Source organism: Toxorhynchites rutilus, chromosome 3 (assembly GCF_029784135.1).
Source record: "Toxorhynchites rutilus septentrionalis strain SRP chromosome 3, ASM2978413v1, whole genome shotgun sequence".
NCBI lineage: Eukaryota > Metazoa > Arthropoda > Insecta > Diptera > Culicidae > Toxorhynchites > Toxorhynchites rutilus.
The window spans coordinates 167653637-167667768 of NC_073746.1; the positions used below are offsets into that span (position 1 = coordinate 167653637).

General features: G+C 40.7%; 1 protein-coding gene across 5 annotated transcripts in view; it reads right to left on the bottom strand.

Moving 5' to 3' along the window:
- LOC129777540 (uncharacterized) overlaps nt 1-14132 on the bottom strand; it is a 31208-nt gene that overhangs the window by 9767 nt on the left and 7309 nt on the right. For all 5 annotated transcript variants that reach the window (XM_055783859.1, XM_055783860.1, XM_055783861.1 and 2 more), the window contains exons 6-7: nt 13439-14131; nt 12915-13059 (exon numbers count right to left, since the gene is read on the bottom strand). In XM_055783859.1, coding sequence (XP_055639834.1) covers nt 12915-13059; nt 13439-14131 — 838 coding nt within the window. The remainder of the gene's footprint in view (nt 1-12914; nt 13060-13438; nt 14132) is intronic.

The following is a 14132-nucleotide window of genomic DNA, read 5'->3' on the forward strand; positions in this document are numbered from 1 at the left end:
ACGTGTCCAAAAACATTAATTTTATTAGAGAAAAAAAACCTTCAAATAATTCAGTGTCGACTCAAAATCAGAAAACAAATTCCCCGATATTCCCTGATTTTCCAGTAATTTTTCAGTAAAATTCCAGATGTAGACTAGTGATCAAACTCTTCAATAGTACTTTTACTGTAGTACCTATACATTTAGTTAGCTATAAGGGGGTAGTAAACTATGGAGACTTATATATTCAAGATTACGTTAAAAAATAATTGGTTGAAATCAGTCCACTAGAAAAACTTGTAGAACTCTCGCCAGTTTACAAGGTTTTGGCTGCAAAGGTGCAACAAACCGGTTGCGGCTATTCAGGGGACAGTCCAATAGACACCAATATATTTTTTATTTATTAAGTAATCGATATTTATTTGACATTTTCTTATGGATATTACACATATTTACTATTATATCAAGTGATACAGCTTATTGGTTTTCATCTTTAGTACAATAGCCTTCCTATAGCCTGATTCTTTTTTTTTTGTGCTTTAGCAATCGAGTAAATCTGTCCGTTTCCTATATGTCTGCGAGATAATCAGTCCGTTTGCTTTTACAACTTAATTTCAATACTGTTGGTTAGTTGGTATTGTTGGTTAGTTGATGATAAATATAAATACCGTAATATAATTATTATCAACTAGCTGACCCGACGAACTTCGTCCCGCCCAAAATTGATTTTTTGAATTGAATACTTTCAAACATCCACGTTTACTTACTAAGTGAACGTTAGTGAGTCCAGTCACTGAACTCTTCATTGATTGATTACCTTCGACCCTTTACAATTTACTTTTACTATAAATTGTCTAGTACATACTTCTACAAAAATCGTCCTTATAATATAAAATTATTTTCAGACACAATTCTCGTTCAAGATTCGTCAAGCATTTTGAAATAACATGTTTCTCCGTTGCATGAAATACATGTTTGATGCAGAGAATATTACAAAATGAAGACAGCTCAAATCGGACCATCCCTTCCTCGGGTTTATGGCACACCAACACATTTGGCCTTACATTTTCATTTATAGATATAAGATATGGAAATGCGTTATTTCGCCTGAAAATCCATTTCCACTTACGAACAAAGATCAATTTCGATAGCGCAAATATCGAATGGACTAACAACGCTTATTATGATGTAATTTTCGAACATGTGAGAATTTAATTTTCCGAATTTTCCGATCTTCCTTCAGGATTTTTCGAACATTTTCCGATTTTTGATCTACAAGAAATGACGAATACAACAAAATACAGGAGGCTAAAATCGGACCATCCCTTCTTCGGGTTTTCCGCTTACCAACAGATTTTGCCTTACATTTTTATTTATATAGATAAGATAACTCGTCCCGCTCAAACCTTTGCACGGGAATGAGGCGGGACCATCATCTAGAATAATTACTTACATCTACTGTTTATATTTAATATACAGGGTGTTCAATAATTTCGAATACAACTTTTCATCGAATGCACTGGGGTGCTCCCAGCTAATATCTCGTAAAGGTTCTCAAAAAAACATTGTCTCAATAAAAATTAACGCAGGAAAGCATATTTTGTATTTTCTTTTTTTTACATTTTTAAAGTGTATTCGAACTTATTGAACACCCTCAGAATTTCAATCAATAAGTTTAATTTTTTTTCAGAGATGTTTGTTTCCACAAATTTCATGGCGACTAGTTCGTTGTGCTCTAATGTTCTAGTTCCACGAGACATATCCAGGATCATCCGGAGGAGCTTTTTTTTTGGAGTTTGACGAAGAACGACGTTTTTCATTTCTGTACTGGGGTGTAAGGTCAAAATTTCGAAAACGAGATTTTGAGCGCTAAGCGCAAAATTTTGAGCGTTAATGGGCCTGATCACGAATGTCACTTCACGGTGAAAACGAAGTGAATTGTATACAACGTTATTACGGCTGCCACCGTGTGTGTAGAATCCGGAAGAGTTCATCCGTCGTGACAACTTTGATGAACTCGGTGTTATTATGAATATCACGATACTGTCACGTCACGGGGAAAAACAAGTATATTTGTCACTTGTGTTTTAGATGGTGAAAGCTAGTCACGCGGAATGGAGTAAGTTTAATTTTGGATTTATTTAGCTTTTTTGCTAACATTTTAAATCTTGTCTTGCTTTTCAAGAAAGAAAAGATAAAAAAAACAGCAGTTTACCTGCTCCGTGGAATTTTTAGTATGAGATCTTGACGAATCCAGAGGACGTAAATTTGTTTATTAGGATTCGATAAATGCACTATGGGATGTAATTGAGGACTAAAAATGTAGCTCCCGTAGACCTATTGAAATATGGCGAAAGGTCTAATTTCGATTGTCCTAATTGAATAGAAATTTTTTGTTTCTATTTTATGGATTAGACTAACAGAGAGTTGCAACCCCATAAAATGGCAATGATTGATTATGTATAATATTGATTTATTGATATTCTGAATATAAAACAATAACTGTAATGTTCTTCCAACATTGCAGAGCTGGTGGTGGACAAGACCCGAATCAGGACGATAGTTACATCGAACAGGGCTATTGATATTTTGTTTTTACGTAATAGATATTTTCAACGATATTGTTTTGAAGACATACTTTGAATGAAAGAATATTTAAGTTCCAAATAAGGAAAAAAAAACCTATCATTACAAAGCTCTTAAATTAATAATTTTCAAATTATTCTCTAGTTCTTTTTCCATAATTTTGATATCCGTCTAAACAAAATCTGAATCATTTTCTGCTTTTGGCAAATTCCTTGAAACTCATCAGATGTTTCATATTAAAATTATGCTCCTGACCAGTTTCTGTTTAAATAATTATATCAAACCTCATGTCCCGTATATCAAATTACACGAGAATGGGAAGGATAAGAGGATTACATTTCAGAATCCCATATGGGAGTAGCTCAGATTATACTGATCATGAGACGGATAAATGGATGGGTTTATTCTGAGATATAGAAGATATTATTATTCATCAAAATTGTAGAAAGGGTTCTTAAAAAATGATTTTAACATTGACCTATACTAAATACTTCTCACTATTCAAACGAGTAAAACAGCTGAGTACAAGAGTATGCGAGATATCGATTATTAAACTCATGATAGTCATGCTTTATCTCTAGAGTAATTTATAGAAAGAGGAAATAAAATTAAATTCCCATATGTTCAACAACTACATTATTCAAGAGCAACGAAGTATTCCTCCTCATCTTTGAACCAGCGTTTGATTCAGCAAACTAACGCACTAAGCAAATGATTCATGGAATGAGTTCGAATAGTTGGCATTGAAATTATCGAGATATAATCGCAAACTTATCATTCTAAAAAATACGTTCAATTAAATGGAATATTATGTCATACACTTATTTATTTTACCTACATAACGTTCAAACGTCCGAAATTATGCAACCGACATAATGTTCAAACGCCCGAAATTATGCAACTGACATGTCTCTTATAAACGGGAATGAACTCTTTCACTTCACGGAGTTCATTTTCACACGCAACTGTCCGTGACAATGATGATAGACACAAAAAGATTAAGTGAAGTGTAAGTGACTTGAAAGCGTTTGTGACAGTTGTCACACAGTGATGTTCGTGATCAGGCCCAATATCTCACGAAGCGCTATTATACTCATACATAAAGTGACCAGATGGTCAGAGGTCTAACGCGGGACACAAAAACAAAACGTTATGTAAACATAAACCATAGTTTAGCGAATCTAAACTGATCAGTATTATTTCTTTCTGAGTATCGGCACTCAGTTATGATTTTTCGGTGGTTTATATTTTGTTTACGCCCGAAAATGACTCGCTCAATCAGAGCATTTACGCCTGGCAAGCACGATTCAAATTCTACAATTTTCTTCAAATTACCGAATGGAATGCTCGAAAATTCCAATTCATTTTTCATCGATTTTAGTGTTAACGTATGCATTCAAAAAAAATTAACTAATTTCGGATGGCGATGAAAGATAATTTATATTAACAAATTTTCTTTAAATCTTACGTTTATTAAGTCTACAACAAAAATGATTCAAGGCTGTTGATTCACTGCAGTAGCACTGTCAAGCAACTTGATGATTTTTCCATACTGCAAGCTCCACCCCACAGCGAAAGAGTTGGACATCCTGAGGCACTTTGTGCCCGCCAGATATAGCCGATCTGGTATTTACAATATCATCTCTTTGCCGCTCCTTAAGCCGGGAGATCGAAGCAACCAGCCAAACGGTGGAGAAGAATCTTCATTAAACAACCCTGCCTCTTCCTGTCGAGTTTTTCCGGCTTATTTAAAACATTAAGCCCTGACCGAGCTAGCGGACCAAAGATGAACTTTTCGACTGACCCACGTTGGACCCTGCGGATCAATAGGGGACTTTTATAAAAATCATTTTCCAAGTTTGTTGCTGTCGCTTTCAGTTGACACTCTCTAAACAAAAAGCCCAATGTCGGTGCGATGAAACCAGCTCAACGTATTATTCTTTGGATTATTGGAAGCGCTCTTGAACAGTCTGCCAAATAAAAGTTTTTTTTAGGTTCATCCATTTAAGAAAATCAACATGATCAAATTGTGATATTGAAATATATTGATATCGCGGGACATTTTCGTTTCTTTTGCCAAATGCGGGACGGAATCTTATGCGGGACATTTTGTTGAAATGCGGGACTGAATGTGTAAGAGTTATATGCTTGTTACATATTGACTCGAAAACATTTTTCAATAGATTTAAAATTGTTTCGAAAACTGACTATTTAAAACACAAAAATCTGTATACAAAAGGGTGCCAGCTCGGTAGTTATGATTGTGCAGTGATTGAGACATGTTCTCATTGCGAGCTGAAGCACTGTTCTCTCCATGACCAATCCCGTTTTTATTTTGCTACCGATCTGAAAGGAGCCTCTAGTGAAAATCAAATTGTGCCAATGACGATGGACAATGCGACAAAATATGGAATGTTAGATCACGAGTTGGGGTAGAGAATATTTCACCATATAAAAGTAAGCGCCTTGTTAATGAATGCAACAGTGCAATCAGTGATAGAAAAATCGTTTCGATCAATGAATACGTATACACCGATAGTCAGACGTATTGACATCATCAATAGCGAACGATGCACTCTTATTCTCTTCATGCTTGCATAGATAGAATACTATGCACGGAGAATTACCTAAATCTCAAGAAAGCCGTATGAATCGAAATCATTAATGCACTCCCAAAGCTTTGCTCATACTACTAATGGCTCATGGTGAGAGCACGCAACAGACAAATAATCTCAGTTTATGCAGCTGAGAACAAGGAGTTTTGTTCCGCTCCTCTCCCGTCTCCACATAAATGAAGCATAAATTTCTGCATAACTCAAGAACTAATTAAGAAAATGGTATCAAACTTGGCATATAGAGGTTTTAGGGATCGATGAACGATTCTATGGTGGTTGGACACTCCTTCCCCCTCTCAAAGGGGAGGTTGCCATACAAATGAAACACAAATTTCTGCATATCTCGAGAACTAATCAAGCAAATCGAGCCAAATTTGGCATGTTGAAGGTTTCTATCGTGATTCAACACTCCTCCCCTCTCTCTCTAAGGCGGAGGGGGGTTACCATACAAATGAAACATAAGCTTCTGCATAACTCAAGAACTAATCAAGCAAATGGAACCAATTTCGGTATATGGAAATTGTAGGTGGCCATACACGTTTCTATGGTGGTTTGACGCTGCATTACTCGAGAATCAATCACGTAAGCGGAACCAAAATTGGGATGTGAGGGTTTTTGGGTACGAGAAATGTGTCTATGATGGTATGACACCCCTCCCTCCTCTGGAATAGAGGGGGGTTCCAAAAAATTAAAACACATATTTATATCAAACGTATTCCAACCAAACATGACAATTGAAAATTTTCGGAAAACTCTGAAGAAAATGGGAAAATTTGCGAAAACTCAGTTCCCATATGTTCTACAATTTCATAGTGACAAGCGCTGTTAGTCTATTTGATGTTTTCGCTAACGAAATTGATCTTCGTTCGAAGGTGGAAATTAATTTTAATGTGATGAAACTCACTCCTATATCTTCTTCTATCTATATAAATAAAAATGGATCGCCGAATATGTTGATAAGAGCCAAACTCGAGGAAGGAATTGTCCGATTTAGGGCTGTCTTTATTCTATCATATTTTCTGTATCAAACTTTTATTCCGTGTAACGGAGAAACGTGTTATTTTGCAAGTGGTTGGAAAATCTTAAACGAGAATTGTGGTATCGTGATATAATTGTGCTTTGCACTCCTCATGAATAACTGTGTTCTCCGCCATTTTGTGGTGGCGTCCATTTTGGATTTGCATTTTTCATAAATAACTGTGTTCTACTAGTCAATCCCTTTCATTTGATACCCATATTGATGGGGCTTTGAGAAAATATGTAATCCGCCATTTTGTACCGGTCGCCATCTTGGATTTTCAAGATCATGAAATACGCAGTTTTATACTGACTGCAGAGATAAAGGTGTGTTCCAAATTTCAGATCAACCGGTCAACAGGAAAGGGGTCGAATTTCAATTAATGTGGTACTGAGCCATAGAAACATGTTACATACAAACGTACAAATATGTCACAGCTAAATAAAACCGTTTAAAAACTCCAGCATTCTATCAAATCGAGCGCTATTAGCCACTCATTCACGGGCTCGACGCTTCCATCGCTTTTAACACACTTCGATAGGCTCTCCTGCTCCACATCCCATTGAAACTCCTGTCTTTCACTCTTGCGGTATCGCACCGCATACATCCCCGGCAAATGCAGCAATCTCTTATGCTGAAAATCAATTTCAAGATAGCGTCTTTAGCGTCCGATGATAGAATGTGGCCAAGCCCCACCATTGCTCACTTTATATAGCCATATAGTTAAAGTTGTAGCGAACGCCTATATTTATTTATAATCTCTTTTTTGTCTTCCTCCTTCACCTTGTTCATACGTTTCGCCCGTAACCGTGGTTGCTTGTAATGAATGGCTGTTTTCTGCGGGAGCGCAGATAAAATGTATGGGAAAGTAGGGAATTCGTTCTTCCAATTTTTCATCAATTTCAACTTTATATGAGCTGAAAACCCGTATTGTGTAGTATATAAACAATTGCTGAGGATATTTCCTATCAATGTGTGTATTTGGAACCAAAATCCATTCATTAATTGAGGAGGTTTTAGCGTTCAAAAACTGAACACTTTTTCACACCGAAATATTGAAATGGGCCTCTATATTGAAAGGTTAGACGTAGTCCTACGTCAATATTATAATAACGAGTTTTAGTAGAAATACTAGGAATTTTATAGTAAAAGGTTATTTTAAAGGGTAATTTTTTTTTGTAAATATGGTTTTATTTGTCAGTATATTTTATAAAGTTTGCTGATTTCATTTTCTATTCGTCAAGATTCTATATCTAGATGAAACTTCAAATCATCTATGTTAATTCTACCATGACATTCATTCATGGCAGTTGAAGAGCAGTCCAGGCTGGTTCAACGCGAACACATACACAAAATTTGTGTTGAAGTGTTTCTGCAGTTCGGTTGCCACAGTGTACACAATTTTCGTCATCTACACGCTGCATCACGAAAAGTAATTTCCGATGTTCAATTTTTTCATTCACAAGCAAGTACAGTTTCGTCCGCTGTGCTGACGTTAGCTGCTTCGACGCAATATTTTGCCACGTGCGCCGCCAGTTATCTGCTGGGTTATTTCGTTCCACCCTTGGTATTTTTCGATTTTATTAATGAAATACTGGTGGATTTGATCGGCGGTGGGGTTCTGTTGGATTTGGTGGGGAATTTGGGATATGTTTGACAGGATTGTTTTAAGGTCAGGGAGGTCCATTGAAATTTGTGGTCGAGGATTTGCTTGGAAAAGGAAGGAACTGTAATAAGGAAGGGATCCGATCTCTTTCAGATGACGGTTAATAGCGAGCGACTTACACTTAAGCGCAGGTAATTGCAGCTTTAGACCACCCTTTTCCTTGCTGCGAGCCAACTGCATCATCGGGACGCGAGCAACTGTCCCTCTCCAGATAAACGTTCCCATTGTTGATGTAATGTACGTTTAACGGTGGTAGAATGGACGCGAGGTACCATATTCTGGAGGTTCCGAACGTGTTCAGCATTATCACTTTTTGATGCAGCGTCAGCATACGCAGAGAGTGCAGCCACATTAGTTGCGAGAATTTTCCCACCACCGCATTCCAATTTAGTGCAGTCATAAGTTTTATCGAGTTTGCGAAAACTACACCCAATATTTTAACTACATCGGCTGTTTGCAGCCACTGGGTGTCGATACAGCCATTTCCGCAAAACCCAACATCGATAGCAATAGTTTTTCGCAAGTTCAATTTTGCGCCAGCAGCACTCTCGAAGCGAGTAAACAGCTGACGCATCGCATCAATTTGAGTTACCGATGTGACGATGACGCTGATGTCGTCGGCATACGCTGCTAGCAGATCGTTACCGCACACACGTTCGAGCCTGGATACCAGTGGATGAAGATACAGTACGAAGAGGTGCATTGACAATGGGTCCCCCTGTCGTACCGATCGTTGAATCTCGAACGGGCGAGAGAGATGTCCGTTAATAAATAGCCTAGAAGTAGATCGACTGGCGATGCGCGAGAGTAGAGCGATAAAATCGTGGTTGAAGCCGAGCGAACGCATGGTTTGAAAGAGGAAAGAGTGCCGGACCCGATCAAACGCATGGTCGAGATCAAAGCTTATTAGCTTCCCAGCACGACTGTTATGACAGAGACTCGCTATGCGATCTTTCAGAGCGAGAGTAGCTTGAAATATGTTTCGCTCTGAGTTCGAGCATTTCTGTCCTTCGCTTAGGACATGGTGTTCTCTGATCACTCGCTCCAATCTTGTTTTTAGGATACGGGACAAGTGCTTGTAGTCGCTGTTTAGCAATTAGATCGGCCGATATGATCGGGCCGTATGGTCTCCTCCCCTCTTCTTGACCAGCACGATGATGCCCTCCACAAACGCTGGAGGAATATTTCCGCTGAGCGCCTCGTTTAGCAACAGGTTCAGCTCGCGGTGGATGACGTCGAACATGCGATGGTAAAACTCTCTCGGTATTCCGTCACAGCCAAGAGACTTTCGTGGTGCGCTCGCTGTTATCGCAGACCAAATTTCTGCCGTCGTGATGCTGCTCATACAGACTTCGTCGGTTGGTGGAACAACACTTTCACAGATGAAATTGTTCTCATCGTCGTCTCTCGCCTCTTCTGAGTAGAGTGTCGCAAAGTAGGTTACCATATGGTCCTCGATCGCTCTTGACTCTGTTATCGTTGCCTCCTGCTCTGTCTGCAGCTGCGTTATGGTGGTTTTTTTCCTTCGTCTCTCCCCCAACTGGAATATTGATATGGGTTCTCCCGCCACGTGCGTTTCATTGATTCTCATGAAAGTGTGAGAAAATCTCCGTTGAAGCGCTAGCATCTCACCTTTGATTCGGTTAATTGTTGTTGACATTTCTGGATGCTGGTAGTAGCCATCGTAGGCGCGCCGTAGCTCTCTGTATAGATGCTGATGTTTACGGTGAAATTCATCGAACACGGATCGACTTTTCCACTTGAAAAAACGTTTTATTTTAGGTTTTGCGAACAAAAGCCACCACTCAATCCAAGAGCCGTAATTTCTGCGCCAGATGGGGGAGGCATAGACGGAGTGTGAGCGCTTTGTGGTCGGTGTATGAGCAGACGTGAACATGTGCTACTCGCAAGTGATCGCGCAGACCGCTGCTGACATAGATACGGCCCAGGCGCGACTGAGCGTTACGACAGACATACGTGAAACCACTATCACGTGGACATAGTTTTTCCCATATGTTATGCAGTTGTAGTTGTTGTACGACTGCTTTGAGAGCGGGACTCGCGTTCGGGCTGCTTGAATCGCATGTTCGGAGCACGCAATTGAAGTCGCCAGTCAATATTACATTCGTTGTGTTATGACGAAGGTAGTAGGCAGGCACATTGCAGATCGTCGTGTCTTGTACTCGCAGCGCAATCAGTCGGCTGTCCAGGCTTCGCTCAACGTTAGTCACCTGTATGTGTTGTTTCAGAGCAATAGCTGTTCCCCTTCTCATGTGGTCTATATTGAAGAAAATGACGTAGCCCGGCAAGGAGAACTGGTCGTTCTCTACTTCTTGCAGACACACGATGTCAAGGCTCTGACTGTTGACGAAGTTCCGTAAAGCGTTCAATTTCGTGGGGTTCGTGATGGTAGCGATGTTGATGGACGAGATGTTATACGATGTGAGAGCCATTTAAACTAACATTACTTCAAAACTCTCTCCGTCGATGTCGTCTCGGCGAGGCTTCTTACCAGCCGGTCTTCCACGGTTCGGTCTGCTGTTGACGGTTGTGGTAGAGTCATCAGTTTCGTTACCATTGCTACTCTTGCTCTGCGATCGCAACGCTGGCTTCTCAAAAAAATCGTCCACAGCCACGATAGCTTGCGGAGGCGCTAGTAAAGACGATTTGGTTCGTTGAGATTGAGCGGTAGGCTGGCTGCTTGTATTCGTTTTTGGAACTGATGTGCTTTCGGGGTGACTGGTTGTGTGCGTTTTCGAACCAGAAGGTTCCTCCTGGTTCGTGACACTCGGCAGTTATGGAAACATTTGCGACGATGTCAGCGGTGGCACGGTAGACTTCTTCGTTTTTGCCGGTCCCACAGCAGCTGCTTTCTTAGGTTTTTGACCGGTAGTTGACCTGTTAGTTTGTCCAGGTTGTTTCGTCACGTTCGCGTAGCTTTTCTGGTACAGAAGCTTTTTGTTCTGTACACATGATATGCCAGTGTGCGCTTGCTCTTTGCAGTGGCGACAGGAGTGTAGCTGTCCCTTGTATACGACAAACGCTTGCTCTCCGTCGATGGTTACCCACGAATCGATATTCCGCTTCACCAACATACGAGCAGACCATATTCCAAGCGGTATGCCTTGGGCTTCATTGTTTTCGCCCTACGTTACTTCTCGGATCGAGACTACTTCACCGAACGTAGTAAGAAAATCGACGATCTTCCTTTCCGATACATCTTCAGGCAGATCGTAAACACGTACTCCGACGCTGCTATCTTCCAGCGTTATTCGAAGTGTGTGTTTTTTCCCATCAAACTCCACTTCATGTTTCCCGTCATGTTCGTCGACAACTTTTTGTGCGAGTGCTAAGTCACTAACTTTTACGAACGCACATCCATCACCTCTGTGGCACTGAAGTCGTTTGATGTCCTACATCTTCAATTCGAGAACCGAACGACAAAAACCAAATAGCTTTTCTACCGATGGTTTAACGGCGAATTGAGAATAGTCTATTTTAAACGTGTTTTCTCGCCTCATCGCGGAACACCTATCACGCGACGCGGCACAGTACAGTAAAATAAATTGTCAACGGTTATATGCTTCACTCGTGATAAGCGCAATCGAAATATACGTCTGCACGTCTCAAAAGCTGAGCTGTGTGATTAGAAGATCAATCAATGAACAGTTCTACGATTGGACCTATGAACGTGCGCTTAGTAAGAAAACGTGAGTGTGATAACGAAAAATAAATTTTGGACGGGACGAAGTTTGCCGGGTCAGCTAGTACCACCTAAAGAAACTAGCTAAATAGGAAGATGATGTAACCTATGAAATGAAAACTCGAACATTTATTATGTAACTGCGAAGCACTTTTTCATAAAAGGCACAATTTCTTTAGATATTGGTTTGATGCAACCTTCAGATGTTTGGATAGCTTCCCCCAATAAGGTAATAAAGTTCATTCGTGCAATAATTTCTTATTGGGATCAAGTCTACAGGTAGGGGGTCTCCGTAGCCACATTGGTTGCCCGTTCGCTTAGTAAGCGATCGATCGTGAGTTCATAACTCAGGGCCCCTATTGACCATCTTTGTGTTGTTACAGAATAACTACGTCCACGCAACAATCATCAGCGATGGAGGTCGATCCACGGTCGAAATAAGATCGATCCATCCATACAACTGCTCTGTTCTGCAAGACACGTCGGGCTGCTGTTCGATAAATAACTCAACAATGATCAATCAACTGTCTCCGCTGTCCGGTCTAGCTGGATAATGGAAGAACAGAAGGAAAACTCTTACGCCTAAATTGCTACTGTGTAAAATGTGTACCATATGCAATGGTATAGAAGGGAATACTCTAACGCCGAATAGCAACTGTGTAATGTGCTAATTATAGATATGACATGTGACATGTACACGATTGAAATTCGGCTCTGTTACAGCTAAAATGCTAATGAGCCTAAAATAAACAAAAGGGATAAAAAAAGTCTACAGCAAGGAAATCACTTCAAATAATGGCGATAAGACACCCTGATAGGGCTTACAACAAACAAGGGGCCGGCCACAATAGATCAAATAACTGGTCGCAGTGGAAAATGTACCTAACAGGGAAAAAACCACTAGTACAAGAAACCACTAGACTTTTTAACATGGTGTTAACGTAAGAGGACAAGATTCCAAGATGCGGCATAAACCTCTACGATAAGTGAGTTAATGGGGCCATCGGAAAATTTAGGAACCACAAACAACTAGAGATGATGACCTCGCCACAGAGCAATGCGGCTTCGGGAAAACTCATGCAATGTATGCATCAGTTGATAGTCGAGAATACATAATACAGATAACATTATTGGAAAAGTGAGAAGACGAAGTAATCAACCAATACTGACCAGGTTAGTGAGAGATAATCACTTTCTGGCTTCAAGCCTAGTTGTTCATCGACAGATCAGTTCTCTTGCAAAATGCTGCCGATGTGCTCATCGGCATGGAAAAAATATTTCACTCTCCGTAATAAATATATATTCTGAGATCCAATATTAGAATAAGGAAAACAAATGCAAACTTACCATTACTTTTCGACAGCGACCGTTTCGGAGTAGAGGCGCTCACCTCCAGCAATGAAGGTGTTGGAGACAAGAATGTATCGGTTTGGTTACTCATCAGCACCGTGGGCGGTTTACTCAGGTCAAAGTTCTCTCGCTCGAAGTTTTGCTGATAGAAGAAAACAGTATAAAATCAATCAGAAGAATTCAACACTTGAGCTTAAACTTGAGCTTGGGTAGACTGTACACTTTGTAGTTGCACTTCGTGATTGACCTGAACCAGCGAAATCGCACAAAGAACACACTGAATGATGCCTGGGACTGGCAAACCATTCGCATTGTGCATGTTTCGGCGATTCGAGTTTTTAATAGTCAATAACGATGCCGGCCACGTCCTTACAGTCACCAGGGGAAGGGAAGGAATGTTAGTATGATATTCGCCGCCCTAAGGCCAGAAGGGTCGCCTCTATAGCGTGGTTCCCTAGTGATTATCATGGGAAGGGGATCAATCAGAAGAATTCAACACTACACAAAAGCTGAAATATTACCAGAAAATCGTCGATTTCGAGCAACGAGGTAGGTAGCTGGAGCGAGGGCAAATTGCTGTCGGTTTCCTCACAACTTTTCGAATCCTCCGTGGAGCCAGCTGCTCCGAAGTGCGTATCGAGTGTCCTCTGCATCGACTGTATTCGCAGGTCGAGATCTTTCGATTCAGTGGTTGTGGTGGTTGCAATGCTGCTGCTACTGCTGCTACTAGCCGCAACTGGAGCCTGCGGTGGCTCAAGACCACCTGTACTCAACGGTCTCAGTTCGAGATCCGCACTGTTTGCCCAGTAAGAACTGGTGGTTGTTGAACTGGGTGCAAGTGAAACCGGTGCCGCGATTGGCTTACCCGCCAAATCTGGCATCGATTTCTTGTTTCCGGTCAACAAGATTTGGGCATCGTCGTCGTCATCATCATCATCGTCAATATCCTCCAAATCATCCAGGCTAGATTTGAGCAGCGGGCCAGGTGAACCAGTCAACGAGATGAGATTTCGATGATCTACATCCATGAGTCGACCCTTATCCTTCATAAAAGCGGGAATCGGCATATTTGGTATCTGCCGGTGATCCACATCCTGCAATGGTCCATCCTCGCTCACACCATCGATGTATTCAATCACATTCGAGTTGACGCCTTTACGTTCGTAATGTGGGGGAGATACGGGAGTGTCGAGGTTTTGGAAGCTTGATGTGTCC